Source organism: Aquarana catesbeiana, linkage group LG02, assembly GCF_042186555.1.
Source record: "Aquarana catesbeiana isolate 2022-GZ linkage group LG02, ASM4218655v1, whole genome shotgun sequence".
Classification (NCBI taxonomy): domain Eukaryota; kingdom Metazoa; phylum Chordata; class Amphibia; order Anura; family Ranidae; genus Aquarana; species Aquarana catesbeiana.
Window position 1 is genome coordinate 693,102,268 of NC_133325.1, and position 16,954 is coordinate 693,119,221.

Below are 16,954 nucleotides of genomic sequence, written 5' to 3' on the forward strand. Positions count from 1 at the left end.
GCTCAAACATGCCATGGGAATATGTGAAATTACACCCCAAAATACATTCTGTTGCTTCTCCTGAGTACGGAGATACCACATGTGTGAGACTTTTTTGGGAGCCTAGCTGCTTACGGGACCCCGAAAACCAAGCACCGCCTTCAAGCTTTCTAAGGGTGTAAATTTTTGATTTCACTCTTCACTGCCTATCACAGTTTCGGAGGCCATGGAATGCCCAGATGGCACAAAACCCCCCAAATGACCCCATTTTGGAAAATAGACACCCCAAGCTATTTGCTGAGAGGTATGGCGAGTATTTTGCAGACCTCACTTTTTGTCACAAAGTTTTTAAAATTGAAAAAAGATTAAAAAAAAAAAACATTTTTCTTGTCTTTCTTCATTTTCAAAAATAAATGAGAGCTGCAAAATACTCACAATGCCTCTCAGCAAATAGCTTGGGGTGTCTACTTTCCAAAATGGGGTCATTTGGGGGGGGGGGGGGGTGTTGTGCTATCTTGGCATTTTATGGCCTACGAAACTGTGATAGGTAGTGAGGAGTGAATTCAAAAATTTACGCCCTTAAAAATCCTGAAGGCAGTGATTGGTTTTCGGGGCCCCGTATGCAGCTAGGCCCCCAAAAAGTCCCACACATGTGGTATCCCCATACTCAGGAGAAGCTGCAGAATGTATTTTGGGGTGTAATTCCACATATGCCCATGGCTTGTTTGAGAAATATATCATTTAGTGACAACTTTGTGCAACTTGTGGCAAAATATAAATACTCCATGGACTCAACATGCATCTCAGCAAATAGCTTGGGGTGTCTACTTTCCAAAATGGGGTCATTTGGGGGGGGGGGGGGGGGGGTTGTGCCATCTTGGCATTTTATGGCCTTCAAAACTGTGATAGGTAGTGAGGAGTGAAATCAAAAATTTACGCCCTTACAAATCCTGAAGCCCCGTATGCGGCTAGGCTCCCAAAAAGTCTCACACATGTGGTATCCCCGTACTCAGGAGAAGCAGCAGAATGTATTTTGGGGTGTAATTCCACATATGCTCATGGCATGTTTGAGCAATAAAAAAATGGTGGGATCAACCTGCGCTAATGAGCAATACGTGATACAAATATATATATTCCAAAAGTGCAGCTGCAAAAAAAACTCCAAATATCCATGAAGTGATAAACATATAAATAAAACTTAATTGCGCTAGCAGTGATGATATAATTAGAAAGTGCTTGGGAGACACAATAAGTATGTGAATCCCAACCAAAATAACAATAAGTGCATAGAATCCTTATCCAAAAATACAACAGAAAATAATATATGCTAAAAATCAATAATCATGCACTAAAACCACTAATGATCAGTCCATAATAAAATAATTTGGATAAGAAGGAAAAGTCCGCTTAGTTTGTCTCATCACCAAGCCATGAGGACTGATGGGCCGAAGTAATTCTTATCAGATGTACATTGATTGCAGAAAAGAGAGTAATAGGTGTGCGCTTACCCCTATTGTTGGACCTCCTCTGTGGCAAGGTCTTATGGACTTGCAGATTTCACCCTCTGCGGGGACAAAGTGTTGGTATCCGGGTCTTGACAGCATACACCGCCGACTTCCGTATGGTCTGGATAGCCCAACTGCTCCAACATCAGAGGGGGGGCTCAGGAATGGAAGAGCCCATAATCAGGAAAGAACATAAGGAGAAGAAACTCCAATAGTGTAATAACGTTTGGGGTTTTATTGGTTAAAATAAACCACAGGTAAACATTTAAAAAAAAAAATTAAAAAAATTCCTGTAGAAAAAATATTATCATAAAAAGCCGGCATAAACAAAGGCAGAACGCCCTACGTGACGAAACATGTAGGGCGTGGCCTCGCTTGCCATCACGTGTTCCGAAGGTTTTATTTGCACGGGCGTTCTGCCTTTGTTTATGCCGGCTTTTTATGATAATATTTTTTCTACTGGAATTTTTTTAAATGTTTACCTGTGGTTTATTTTAACCAATAAAACCCCAAACGTTATTACACTATTGGAGTTTCTTCTCCTTATGTTCTTTCCTGATTATGGGCTCTTCCATTCCTGAGCCCCCCTCTGATGTTGGAGCAGTTGGGCTATCCAGACCATACGGAAGTCGGCGGTGTATGCTGTCAAGACCCGGATACCAACACTTTGTCCCCGCAGAGGGTGAAATCTGCAAGTCCATAAGACCTTGCCACAGAGGAGGTCCAACAATAGGGGTAAGCGCACACCTATTACTCTCTTTTCTGCAATCAATGTACATCTGATAAGAATTACTTCGGCCCATCAGTCCTCATGGCTTGGTGATGAGACAAACTAAGCGGACTTTTCCTTCTTATCCAAATTATTTTATTATGGACTGATCATTAGTGGTTTTAGTGCATGATTATTGATTTTTAGCATATATTATTTTCTGTTGTATTTTTGGATAAGGATTCTATGCACTTATTGTTATTTTGGTTGGGATTCACATACTTATTGTGTCTCCTAAGCACTTTCTAATTATATCATCACTGCTAGCGCAATTAAGTTTTATTTATATGTTTGAGCAATATATCATTTAGTGACAACTTTTTGTAAAAAAAATGTTATTATTTTTTTATCATTATTCAATCACTTGGGACAAAAAAATTTAATATTCAATGGGCTTAACATGCCTCTCAGCAATTGGAGTGTCTACTTTCCAAAATGGGGTCATTTGGGGGGGGGGTTTGTACTGCCCTGCCATTTTAGCACCTCAAGAAATGAGATAGGCAGTCATAAACTAAAAGCTGTGTAAATTCCAGAAAATGTACCCTAGTTTGTAAACGCTTTAACTTTTGCGCAAACCAATAAATATACGCGTGTTGACTTTTTTTTTTTACCAAGGACATGTGGCCGAATACATTTTGACCTAAATGTATGACTAAAATTGAGTTTATTGGATTTTTTTTATAACAAAAAGTTGAAAACATAATTTTTTTTCAAAATTTTCGGTCTTTTTACGTTTATAGCGCAAAAAATAAAAACGGCAGAGGTGATCAAATACCATCAAAAGAAAGCTCTATTTGTGGGAAGAAAAGGACACAAATTTTGTTTGGGTACAGCATTCCATAAGCGCGCAATTAGCAGTTAAAGCGATGCAGTGCCAAATTGTAAAAAGTGCTCTGGTCAGGAAGGGGGTAAATCCTTCCGGGGCTGAAGTGGTTAAAGAAACATTGTTTTTTTTTTTTTTTTTACAAACTTTTTAAATTTATTTAATTTTTTTTAAAGCGCTCCCATGCTTTTGCACAAACGCATACATAGGACACGCACGCATATGTTAACAGTTCGCATCACACATGTGAGGTATCGCCGCAAACGTTATAGCGAGAGCAATAATTGTAGCACCAGATGACCTGTGTAACTCTAAACTGGTAACATGTAAAGGCTTTTAAAGCCTCGCCTATCAAGAAATTTAGGTACCATAGCTTGGCGCCATATTACCGGCATACGCAATTTTAAAGCGTGACATTTTTGATATCCATTTACTCACTGTAATGTCTTTTTTATATTTTACCAAACAATTTGGTATTCTATTTGGTTTTGCACATTAAAACTCATTAAATTTTATTTTTCCCAACAATTTGTGTTTGAAAAACTGCTGCGCAAATATTGTGTGATATAAAAATATGTAACATTCACCAATTTTATTCTCTAGGGCCTCTGCTTAAAAATATATGTTTTGGGGGGGGGGGGGGTTAAGTAGTTTTCTAGTTTGTAAAAATGTAGGAGAGAAGTGTCAGAATAGGCTTGGGAGGCAAGTGGGGGAATCTCTAGACATGCCCATGCTATTGTTTAGTAAATATACTGTAACTGTGGATACAGTTACTTGTAAGAAGAGCATGAAGCCTATTCTTTATTTCTGTCATTGATTTTTGCTACCTCATTTGGTCAGGATCTTGGTTTCTCATTTAGGGGATTTTTTTGCTACCTTAACAGACATTTCTCCATGATTAAAGGAGATTATTGCTAAGTTGATTGGATTTGGATTTGTCTTACTTTAAGAAGACCCTCATTGCCCAGTGGAGGATAATCCCTGGGTTAAAAGACACAGTAGATAAAAAGTTAGAGGTCCTCCTTAAGGCCCCTTTCACACGAGTGCCTCCGTTCTGCCGGATCCGCTTGCTCGGTAGGGGATTGCTCCGCTGATCCCCACTGAGCAGGCAGATGACAGGTCTGTCTTCGCTTACTGAGCCGAATGGAGATGGACACAGTCCCACTTTCCTCTATGGAGAGATCGAATGAAAACTGACCGCTTGCCGTTTTCATCTGATCCCATCGGATCCACCAGACGGGTGGAAAATAGGACCTCCATCCATCTGGTTTTGACGAAGAGGATCGGATAGCATCGAGTATCAACGGACATGTCACTGCTGACATCCTCTGCTCCGTAGAGATGAATGGAGTGTCCGATCAGGTCCGCCTGAAAAACTAACAAGCGGACCTGATCAGTATGCCTATGTGAAAGGGGCCTAAGGCCATCATGCCTTGATGGGCCCTGTCTGTGCAACCTACAGTTGTATTTATTGCAGTCTGTCAGACCATTACTGTCAGGACCTGGCATATGATCAGAATCTTTGCTCCATTTTTATGGATCCCTCTGTCTATATAGTCAGGCAGACTTATTGCCTTCAGCCTTATGCTGCTGTTTAAATGGCTTGGCGGATACACTTTCTTAACCACCTGGCTTTTTCTGTTAGTTTTTGTTTACAAGTTTAAGTCAGTTTTTTTGCTAGAAAATTACGTACAACCCCCAAACTTTATTTCTTTTTAGCAGAGACCCTAAGGAATAAAATGGCAATCGTTGCAATTTTTTATGTCACACAGTGTTTGCAAACGCAATTTTTTTGGAAGAAAATACACTTTTATATATAATAATTAAAAAAAACACAATATTTACCCCATTTGTTTGTATAATCTGTAAGATGATACGCCGAGCAAATAGTTACTTAACGACATGTCCCGTTTTAAAGTTGCGCACGCTTGTGGAATGGCGACAAACTACGGTACTTAAAAATCTTCATTGGCGATACTTAAAATGCCTTTTCAGGTTACCTGTTTAGCGTTAGAAGAGGTCTAGTGTGTGGTGTGAATACCGTTTACGTATGCGTTTGCTTCTCTGCATGAGCACAGAGGGATGTGGGCGCTTTGAATTTTATTAAGTTTTTATTTTTACACTGTCCCTTTATTTTTTTTTAGTCTCTTATTACTATTACAAGGGATGTCACTCCGGTCCTCCAAGGCCATAGAGAGGAACAAACAGTATCTACTCTTTGATTGCCTATGGGAGCAGCTGGAAGCATGGTCTGATCGCCTCTCGGGGAATCGATGAGGCTGAGAAACACTGTGGGGGGGGGGGGGGATGTTTTGGCGGCATTTTGCAAATAATTTTGCAAATCGTTTCAGCAGCTCATGTGCAGTTCGGGACGATTTCATGAGAAAGGCAGCCACTGGCTGCAAACAAACGATACCAGGGTCATGGCTGATATCTTAAGCCATAATCCCAGTAAACCACTTGGAACCCGTAACATATGTTTATGTATTGCAGTCAGCAAGTGGTTAAATTTCCAGGATGAGCCTCTTATCTGAACACATGCTTAGGATTCTCTAGCTTAAATACTGGTCAGCAGAGCTCCCCTGCAAGAAAAGTAGTTCCCTTTTTGAAGGCGAACACCTGTTCAGTCCCTCCTTGGATAAGTATGTTAAGAGCTCATGGAGGTAAGAGTACGCTCCTCTCCCAAAAAATAAAGGCTTGTGCCTCTACCAGTAGATCTTCTACCCCTAAGGTTAAGGAGGGCTTCTCTCCTCTCTCTGTCTTCCAATGTTAAATCTAAATGGGAGCTTACTTTCTTAAGAAGACGTGGCCTTTCAAACCAGCCAAGGCCTCCTCGCAGTGATGGGTTGCACCCTCTTGTCAGAGTGGGGGTACATCTTCAGTTTTCTGGTCCCAAAAAATTTCTGACGCTGGGAGCGAAAAACTGACTTTACTCTCTGCATCCTTCCTGCCAAATGTTCCCCAACCAGCACGGACCTGCTGCCTGCTGTCCAACGTTTCTGGGCCGAAGTCGTCGTTGCCCGCGTACCAACAGTACAGGTTTCTACTTTCATCTCTTTACCGTTCCCAAACTTTAATGGACGCAATTGGTTCATTCTGGATCTGAAAACTCTCAACTTGTTCCTACAGGTTTAAAGTTTTGCAGGGAAAATACCAGGTTGCTCGTTGTCTCCCTTCTTTTGGGAAAATGTCTGACCTCTATTGATATCTGGAATGCCTAGCCGCACATTTCCATTTTTCTGCCTCATCAAGGCTATCTATTTTGCAGTGGGTGATCACCCTTACCAGTTTGTCACACTTCCCTTAGCCTGTTCACGGCCCCTGGGCACCAAGGTGCTTGCCTTGGTTTTTGCTCTGCTCTCTTCTGTGTTATACAATCGGGAAAGTAGGGGTTCTGACTTATCAGTGAAATGTGTTTCCTAAAGTGACAATACAGAACACAGGCAATCCCCCTTTTTTATGATCTCCCTATTGCTGGCTACCAAACTGAGGCTAGCTGGAAATGGAATGGCATATATAGGGCATGCCCCTGCAGCTTTTTTTTTTTTGTTGTTGTTCCAGTGTCCAATCCCCTGAAGGTAGCTGCATTATAACTTGTTATAAAGCTTTAAAGAAGCCTGTGTACCATACTGCATTCAAAAGTTCTTTTTTTTACAGTCCAAAGAAGGTGCAAAGAACTATTTCTACTGATTTGAGCCAAGCTGCATAACCTGTAAACTTTTTTACACATTTAAGGATTGATTTTATTCATAAGTCACAATGTATTATTACTACAATCTCTACCAGTAGAGGGCAGTCCTAGTGACATCTGCAAACAGGATGCGTTTGCGTTGTAGAATTACTTCGCAATAAATGTAATTGCACTGCTTTAGAGCGAGACCCATAAGACTAATAAAACTGTTGACCGTAATAATAAAAATAAGAAAACACCCTGTAAAAATAATTACATTTCTATCACTATTTATTTGTACCCTTGCAGCTCATTTGATTTAATAGAAGGTTGGAAAAGCCTTTGATGTGCATCACATATAGTTACATGAGAACTATGGGCCTAACACATCTCGCTTTTATATATTTTTGTAAATTTATACCTTAACCCAAGAACTAAAACGTAATATATTGCAGCTTACCTGTCCTTGTATGTGGTGGCTGCTTTAGTTTTCTTGGTCATTTAACTTGTTTTTTACATGCTGCACTTGTTCTGTGATTTAGAATTGTTCTACAACTTTTTAAAAGTTATGCCAGTTTTCAGTTCAGCGGCAGTTTGTTGATTGGTGTTTTTATGTTTTCCAAAAAGATAATATGCATATTCTTCTCTTTGTAGCTGGTCATGGAATATTGTTTAGGATCTGCATCAGACTTACTAGAAGGTAATTTTTTTAATTTACCTAAATTAAACATATATAGTGTTTTTAAAGTTCATTGCTTCTGCTCGGGACTGAAAAAAAAAAAAAAATGTTAATGTTTTTTTGTTTTTCTTTTTATTTTGTCTACTAAACCTGAAATGGTTTATTAACCCCTTTTACGACTGCACAACACATATGTGTGGCAGCAAAAGGGTGGGCTTTAAAGGCCACACATATGCATCGCTGGGCTGCCAATGATTGTGCTGAGGGTATGTTTATTATGCACTCAGCACAAAGACCGAGCTGAAAGACGGCTCTTGGTTTGGAGTAACGATCAGTAAGCTGACGGGATTCCCCCGGCATTCACTACTATTTAAAATGACACTGGGGGTGGCTGGGTGGGAAGAGATTTATTTTTTCAGATTTGCACTTTTGCAGCAAGTAGGTGATGTCCTTGTCTCCTTTTTCCTTCACTACCTATTTGTTTACTGCTGTGTTGTGAATAGTATGTGCAATTTGATCTGCTGTTTTTCAGGCCCCACACACACATTTCCCCCTTCCCCTAAGCTACACATCTGCTATAGCCCATATGGATTTTTAGATGAGCTAGTCAGGCAGTTGGTATTTCCGCTAATTCTTGTACAAAAGGTTTTATTGAACATAAAGATCATCAATAATACAGAAAAAAGGAAAAGATTGATGGACACACATGTATATATGTTTACATAAACTTTAACAATAGTAATAATCCAAGACACAAAGATTTGCAGAAGCTCCTGAGTGATCAGGGGCGATTTTGTGAGGTTAGCGAATTTTGTGGTGTGATTACATGCTGGGTCTCATTTGCGTGCAGATGCTATTGCAGAACTTTTATATAGCGTATGTGTCGAGGGAAAATGTGCTACGTAACCTTACAGCAATGAACATACCTCTAGAAAGGCAATATGTATTCATAAACATTTTGTCATCATGTGTCCTGCCCCAGCAGGGCTAAGCCTGCGGGTCAGAAGGACATAGAAAAGAGACTGGAGATGTGGTAGGGGATTAGATCAGAAGAAGAGTAAAATAGGTGTGTAGAATAGGGAAGAAGGGGAAGAAACAGAGAGATAGGTAAGAGGAGGGGGGAGTTCACGGGGTGGTGGAGATATACTAAAGAGAGAGTAGTGCTGAATCGAAGCGGGAAGGGTGGATATGTACCACCCATGGTTGCCATGTCCAGAGAAATTTGTCATGCATGCCTGATTGTATTTCCGCTAATTCTATCTTAAATGCACAAAATGTAAGCTGTGGCTAGCCCTGTCAGCGCCACCTGGCTCGAAAAAAGTTAATTTAAAAATCGTGACAAGTAGAAAATGATTGGTTTAACAGTGACTACAGCCACTGTTCGTCAGTGGCATTATATTTAGGCAGCCACAGGTGCCGTGGCAGCTGAATACAGTAGCTGGCAGTGGAAATTCATCCATTCTGGAGGAGTCATTTGATTTTTCTCTTGTTCAGTCAGCGGACTGAATGAGAGAAAATCGAGCCGTTTAGCTTTAGAGGTTGTCAAGTGAACAGGCAGCCCCTGGTGCTGGTGTTTCTATAGAAATTCTATAGAAGTATGTGTGTGTGTGTGTGTGTATGTATATATGTATATATGTATATGTGTGTGTATATATATATATATATATATATATATATATATATATATATATATATATATATATACACACACACACTAGCACTTGATCCATATGAATTCCAACATCCACAGCTGCTTATGCATGCCAAAGAATAATAAATGTTAGTAATTTAGCCTTAAAGGTTACAGGTGTTTAGACATGTGCTGCCTTTTAATATTTGATGCTTTTCTTCCAGTACACAAAAAGCCATTGCAAGAAAATGAAATCGCCGCAATTACACATGGAGCACTGCAGGGATTAGCTTATTTGCATTCTCATAATTTAATCCATAGGTGAGCATATTATGTTTTTAATAATTTTGTTTAAATGTACGCACATATGCGTACAATTTCTTTTGTATTTTCAATTGATGTTTAAATGTTTTTTTTTAGAAAAACGACTTAAATGTACTATTATCAACACGACTTTTTGCAGTGTATTAAATCGGCCTCGTCCTACGTAATTTTGCTGTTTAAAATGCGTTTGCTTAATAATAAAAAAGAACTACAATATTTTTAAGGCAAAGGAATATGCAGCTCCCTATTTTAACCAGGTTTTATGGCAAGTACAGTTGTCAGTAGGAGCACAGTGAACAAATTTGCAGGCCTCGCTTAGTAATTGTCAGTGGCAGTCCTAGTTCTTTCCCAGCCACCTTCCCACAGGTGGGTACCATTTCATGGGGACCGTGTCTAAATTGCCCTTCTACATAAAAAATAAATCAACGTTAAGGCCTTGGTTAAAAGCCTGAAGTTAACCTGAATGTATGTTGATTTTATTTATATATATATATATATATATATATATATATATATATATATATATATATATAGCTTTTATAACTACAAAATAATTAACTAGTCTACTTAAAGCTAAGTTCCAGGCAAAGATTTAAAAGCACAGTTTAAATTACATTATTATTATTGCAATTATTTTAACTGACAAAGGATTTGTATTTGTACTCGGTCAGTCTTGTGATTCAAACAGCCTAGAGAGGTCCTGGACCTCAGTGCAGTTATAGTATCTCACAAAAGTGAGTACACCACCCACATTTTGTAAATATTTTATTATACCTTTTCATGTGACAACACTGAAGAAATGACACTTTGCTACAATGTAAAGTAGTAAATGTACAGCTTGTATAACAGTGTAAATTTGCTGTCCCCTCAAAATAACTCAACAGACAGCCATTAATGTCTAAACTGCTGGCAACAAAAGTGAGTACACCCCTAAGTGAAAATGTCCAAATTGGGCCCAATAGGCCATTTTCCCTCCCTGGTGTCGTGTGACTCGTTGGTGTTACAAGGTCTCAGATGTGAGTGGGGAGCAGTTGTGTTAAATTTGGTGTTATCACTCTTATACTGATCACTGGAAGTTCACCATGGTACCTCATGGGAAAGAACTCTCTGAGGACCTTAAAAAAAGAATTGTTGCTCTACATAAAGATGGCCTAGGCCAGGGATATGTAATTAGAAGACCTACAGCTGTTGCAGAACTACCCCATTAAGCATAGCAAGACTTTGACAGCCACAATCATGACTACCAGAGGCAGAGGCATGATGGGACCTGTAATTTTGCAACAGCTGGAGGTCTGCTAATTGCATATCCCTGGCCTAGGCCATAAGAAGATTGCCAAGACCCTGAAACTGAACTGCAGCACAGTGGCCAATACCATACTGCGGTTCCATAGGACAGGTTCCACTCAGAACAGGCCTCGCCATGGTCCACCAAAGAAGTTGAGAGCACATGCTCAGCGTCATATCCAGAGGTTGTCTTTGAGAAATAGACGTATAAGTACTGCCAGCATTGCTGCAGAGGTTGAAGGGGTGGGGCGTCAGCCTGTCAGTGCTCAGACCATACGCTGCACACTGCATCAAATTGGTCTGCATGGCTGTGGTCCCAGAAGGAAGCCTTTTCTAAAGATGATGCACAAGAAAGCCCGCAAACAGTTTGCTGAGACAAGCAGACTAAGGACATGGATTACTGGAACCATGTCCTGTGGTCTGATGAGACCAAGATAAACTTATTTGGTTCAGATGGTGTCAAGCGTGTGTTGCGGCAACCAGGTGAGGAGTACAAAAACAAGTGTGTCTTGCCTACAGTCAAGCATGGTGGTGGCATTGTCATGGTCTGGGGCTGCATGAGTGCGGCCGGCACTGGAGAGCTACAGTTCATTGAGGGAACCATGAATGCCAACATGTACTGTGACACCGCTAGAAGTTGTTGATCGCCACCGTTACTAGTAATAAATATGACAGTTTGGTTTGCGCAAAAGATATAGCATCTACAATCAATATACATATTGGCCTAAATTCATGAAGACATTATTATTATTATTTTATTTTTTTGTTTATAGCGCAACAAATAAACGCAGAGGTGATCAAATACTACCAAAAGAAAGCTCTATTTGTGGGGAAAAAGGACATACATTTTATTTGGGTACAGCATTGCATGACCATGCATTTGTCAGTTAATGTAACAGTGCCGTATCACCAAAAATGGCCTGGTTATGAAGGGGGGTAAATCTTTTGGAGGTCAAGTGGTTAACGAAGCTGGCTTAATGTCCTGAAGTAAAGTAATTTACATTAAAGTTAAACTGAACTCAAAAAATTAAGATTTGCCATACTATAGGGAATATGTAGAAATGTTGTTGTGTCTGAGCAGTGCCTTGAAAATGAACTTTTTTGTTTGGAATATCTTTCTTGATTTTATTTTTTGTACAAATGATTGTTTTAATCTCTTTAGGGAAAAAGTGCACTTCCTGATAAGTGAGGGTGCCTAGGCACTCTTGTGTCTACAAGTTCATAGCTGTATATCTGCTGTATGAGATCTAAGGCATTGCCCCTTCTTGCAGCTTTCCTCAAGAGACTCCAAGTGATATTTGTTGAGGCCACTGCTGTGCTATTCACTGTTCCCTTTGCTGAAAGCTCTGATTTGAAAAAACATATGCCCTGCTTCTACCAAGATGTCCTCCTACAAACAGAGGCACAACAAGGACAGAACATGGCATGCTAAGTCAGTGATGGAGAAACAAGCAATGCTGAGGATTAGTTTGTTGTCCTCTGCTTGCCTTTTTTTTTCCTTTTTTTTTTTTTTTTTTTTTGTCATAGCTTCAAGAATTCTGTTCTCTTTAGTAATTCATTTGGAGCTGTTCTGTCTCATAACATAATTAGCATGAATTGTTTGAACACATTGTTTTAGCTTGTCATATGTTCTAACATATTTTGTATTTTTTTCCCCTTTTAGAGATATCAAGGCAGGCAACATCCTTCTCACAGAGCCTGGCCAAGTGAAACTTGCTGACTTTGGGTCTGCTTCTATAGCATCTCCAGCCAATTCATTTGTGGGGACACCATATTGGTAAGGAGTTGCTTTTGTTTTTTTCACTGCTTGTTGTATACCTCCACATGTTATTTTTTATTTTGGGTAGTATCTTTCTTTTCCGTTATTTTTGTTGCTATAGAAACTGGATCTGAAATGTCTGAAAGTACTAGCTGACTACATGTCATAGAATTCTCACTCCTATTAGAGCACTGATAATTGATGTGAGCAATTCAGGCCCAAGTACACTGGATATAAAAAGTCTACACACCCCTGTTAAAATGTCAGGTTTCTGTGATGTAAAAAAATAAGACAAAGATAAATCATTTCAGAACTTTTTCCACCCTTTTTAATGTGACCTATAAACTGGACAACTCAATTGAAAAACAAACTGCAATCTTTTAGGGGGACGAAGTAAAAATAAACTAAAATAATGTGGTTGCATAAGTGTGCATATCCTCTTTTATAGCTGGGGATGTAGCTGCATTCAGAATTAAGCAATCGCATTCAAACTCATGTTAAATAGGAGTCGGTACACATCTGCCATCACTTACCCACTTGCCTACAGGGCACTTTCACCCCCTTCATGCCCAGGCCAATTTCTTATCGTACATCACAGGACAAAGAGCCATAGTAGTTATTATGTGGGTTATAGGCCACCTTCAGGTGATGGACACTGGCACGCCCTAAGACAAAAAGTGCACTCCCTATATAACCCCTCCCACTACTGGGAGTACCTCAGTTTTTTCGCCAGTGTCCAAGGTGTTGGTCAGGAGTAAAGATGTGCTGTGCTGAGCTCCACTGGAGCAATCCTTGCTGGGGCTAGCCATGCAGCCGGATCCATTCAAAGTGTCTTTTAGGCCGAATTGAATGGTACCCGGGCCTCGTATCCGAAGAAACAAGGTTTTGCCTGTAAACGCTTCTCTTTTAGAGAGCTGGACCCCGGGATCCAGTACTTTTGGTAGTAAGGCCATAAAGTTTTACTGGCGGTGGTGCTATTACAGGTCCAGTATTGTGGGTTTCCCCGAGGATCCCCAGCTCCTGAAGGTTTAACGGAATCCACCGTGAAGGGTGACGATTGGGTCTGTTGGTTTTACCACAGAAAACCCTGCGGCGGGAAAGGTAAGTGGAGTTTTCTGAGAAATTTTTATGACATTTTCTTATGAATGTCTCCTTTAACCACTTGCCGTCTGCCGCATGTACATATACGTCAGCAGAATGGCACGGCTGCGCAAAGGGGCGTACCTGTACGTCCCTTTGAATTTGCCGCTGGCGGGCGACCCTGCAGCGAGCTCCGTGAGTAGGATACCCGCGATCGTCTCACGGAGCTGAAGAATGGGGAGATGCTAATGTAAACAAGCATCTCCCCGTTCTGCCTAGTGACACTGTCACTGATCATAGCTCCCTGTGATCGGGAGCAGTGATCAGTGACGTGCCACTCGTAGCCACGCCCCCTAACAGTTGGAATCCCTCCCTAGGACACACTTACCCCTTCCTAGCCAGCTAGTGGTTAACCCCTTCACTGCCAGCATCATTTTTACAGTAATCACTGCAATTGTATAGCATTGATCGTTGTAAAAATGACAATGGTCCCAAAAATGTGTCAGAATTGTCCGATATGTCCGCCATAATGTCGCAGTCACACTAAAAATTGCAGATCGCCGCCATTACTAGTAAAAAAAATATTAATAAAAATGCCATAAAACTAACCCCTGTTTTGTAGATGCTATAACTTTTGCGCAAATCAATAAACGCTTATTGCAATTTTTAATTTTTTTTCTTTACCAAAAATATGTAGAAGAATACGTATCCGCCTAAACTGAGGGGAAAAAAATGTTTCTTTATATATTTTTTGAGGATATTTATTATAGCAAAAAGTAAAAAAAAAGCGTTTTTTTTTTTTTTTTTTTTCAAAATTGTCGCTCTATTTTTGTTTATAGTGCAAAAAATAAAAACCGCAGAAGTGATCAAATACCACCAAAAGAAAGCTCTATTTGTGGGTAAAAAAGGACGTCAATTTTGTTTGGGAGCCACGTCGCACGGCCGCGCACTTGTCAGTTAAAGCGACGCAGTGTCGAATCACAAAAAGTGCTCTGGTCCGGGGCTTAAGTGGTTAAATTTAGTGAACGTCATGCCTATGTGTCACCACCGGGGGCTGTATAGAGCACTTACCTTCTCACGCTTCCTCAGAGAGCTCTTTTTCAACGGAAAGGAGAGGGGCGGGAGGGGGGGCGTGCTTAGCGCGACGTTGGCGTCCTCCAACACCCAGCGCGGGAAAACGTGTTTAAAAGGCACCTTTGCTGCTTCTTCGGAGGGACACGAGCAAAGGTGGCATGAAAGAGGTTAGGTGACACAGGCATTCCTTTAGCAGCGACAGGGCTGGACTATTGCTCAAGCAGTGGATGCATTCCTTCTGGTATTACCTCTGCTTTGTGCATTGGGCTATGGTCGGAAGGGGGGGTAAAAACACCATACTTCTACAGTCACACGGAAGCCTAGAACCATTTCAAAAAAGATGGCATCCTCCCCTGAGAGTAATTTGGCTGGTCAGTCAGCCATCAGGAGGGATGAGTGTTGCAGCTGCGCTTAACACTGCAGCCCCTGTATATATTACTAAGGAGGTTTTTCCTTCAAACATTTTAGGCTTGGAGCAAAAAATTGATGCTTTAATCGCATCCCAGAGTGGAACTAAGTGTAACAGGTCCCCGTCCATTGCTCAGGACCCTCATGCTGAGGAACAAGGGGCGAGAGATGATGAATTTCTCTTAGGGGACCAGGAAGAGGTTGGTGACTCCTGTTCCGAAGAACCTAATACGTTAGGATCAGGTTCACAAGAAAGGTTGTTGGTACAATCTCTCACTGAATGGTCCGCTCCACATTTTTGCTGCCAGTAGCGGAGTCAGTCGATGAGCCCACTTCTGGTTTGGGTTCACTAAAGCCTCCCCAAGTTGTTCATGCTTTTCCTATCCATTCATGGCTAAAAAAGCTTATGTATTCTGAGTGGGAGCACCCAGATAAACAGTTTCTCCCTCCAAAAAAGTTTTCAACACTTTATCCTATGGAGGAAGAGTTTAATAAGAAATGGGGGATTCCAGCAATTGGCGCTGCTATATCCTCTGTGAACGAAAACCTGACTTGTTCTGTAGACAATGCTAAAATGCTGAAGGATCCAACAGATAAGAAGTTGGAATTCCTTTTTAAAAGCTATATTTCGCTCACAGGTTCAGTGGTTCAGCCTGCGCTGGCAGCAATCGGGGTATCTCAGTCCCTAAAGGACCAATTTTTAGAGGTACTCAACATTATTCCTGATCAGCAGGCCCAAGATTTGCCCGGGATATCATAGGCGTTGTGTTTTACAGTAGACGCTATGAAAGATTCTATTCTCCAGGCCTCATGGCTTATGCTAGGGCTGGTACATGTGCGTAGAATCTTATGGTTGAAAAATTGGTCAGCCGAAGCGCCATGCAAAAAGCTCTTGGCCAGTTTCCCATTTCACGGTGAACGGTTATTTAAAAGACAATCTGGATAAATACATCCAAAGAATTTCTAATGGGAAAAGTTCCCTTTTACCGTTTAAGAAGAAGTTTTAAGCGTTTTTTCTTTTGGACAAGCTTTTTCTCCAGTGCCAGGTGCATCAGCCTCCAGGCAGTCACGACAGCCTGCACCGTCAGAAGAGGCCCTGGGGGAGGAAACCCACTAAACAAAATACTAAAACCTGCTTATGAAGGGGCGCCCCCGCATGCTCGAGTGGGGGGAAGACTTCTGCAGTTTTCAAGGGTTTCTGGCAGGATGGGTGGCTTCCTCAATTTCTCTAGGTTACAAACTAGAGTTCCGGGAATTCCCTTCTCCTCATTTTCTCAGATCAAACGTTCCCAGAGATCCATGAAAAAAAAGTCTCTCTTTTAAGCTTTGAATTATCTCTTGTCTCAAAGAGTGATATTGGTGGTCCCCTTGGAAGAGCAAGGATTAGGGTTTTATTCAAACCTTTTCACGGTACCAAAACCAAACTGGGATGTCAGACCCATTTTAGATCTCAAAGATCTAAACCGGTTTTTGAACATCCGCTCTTTTCGCATGGAGTCATTCCGATCAGTAGTGTCCATCCTACAAGGTGGAGAACTTTTGGCATCAATCGACATCAAAGATGCTTGTCTCCATGTGCCGTTTTTCCCTGCTCACCAGAAATATTTACACTTCCAGGTAGAAAATCTTCATTTTCAATTCGTAGCTCTACCCTTCGGTCTAGCTACTGCACCTCAAGTGTTTACAAAGGTCCTGGCTCCTCCTTTAGCCAGATTAAGGGCTCAAAGTATAACGATACTAGCTTACTTGGATGATCTACTCTTGATAGATCAGTCGGTAGCCCACTTAAACCAAAGTTTGGTCACCGCAGTCAGCTACCTGGAATACCTAGGTTGGATTCTCAACCTAGAGAAATCCTCCTTAAAACCATCAAGGAGTTTGCAGTACTTGGGGCTGATCATAGATACAGTTCAGAAGAGGGTGTTTTTGCCCCAGGAAAGGATCAGTTCCATATGGGAACTGATTCAGTT

At 40.9% G+C, this 16,954-nt stretch overlaps 1 protein-coding gene across 1 annotated transcript in view; it reads left to right on the top strand.

Annotated features, from left to right (window-relative positions):
* The window catches only part of TAOK1 (TAO kinase 1), a 190,372-nt gene that overhangs the window by 111,555 nt on the left and 61,863 nt on the right, over nucleotides 1–16,954 (top strand). Inside the window, exons 6-8 of the mRNA XM_073616827.1 lie at nucleotides 7,401–7,446; nucleotides 9,280–9,376; nucleotides 12,327–12,440. Of these exons, the coding sequence (XP_073472928.1) occupies nucleotides 7,401–7,446; nucleotides 9,280–9,376; nucleotides 12,327–12,440 (257 nt within the window). The remainder of the gene's footprint in view (nucleotides 1–7,400; nucleotides 7,447–9,279; nucleotides 9,377–12,326; nucleotides 12,441–16,954) is intronic.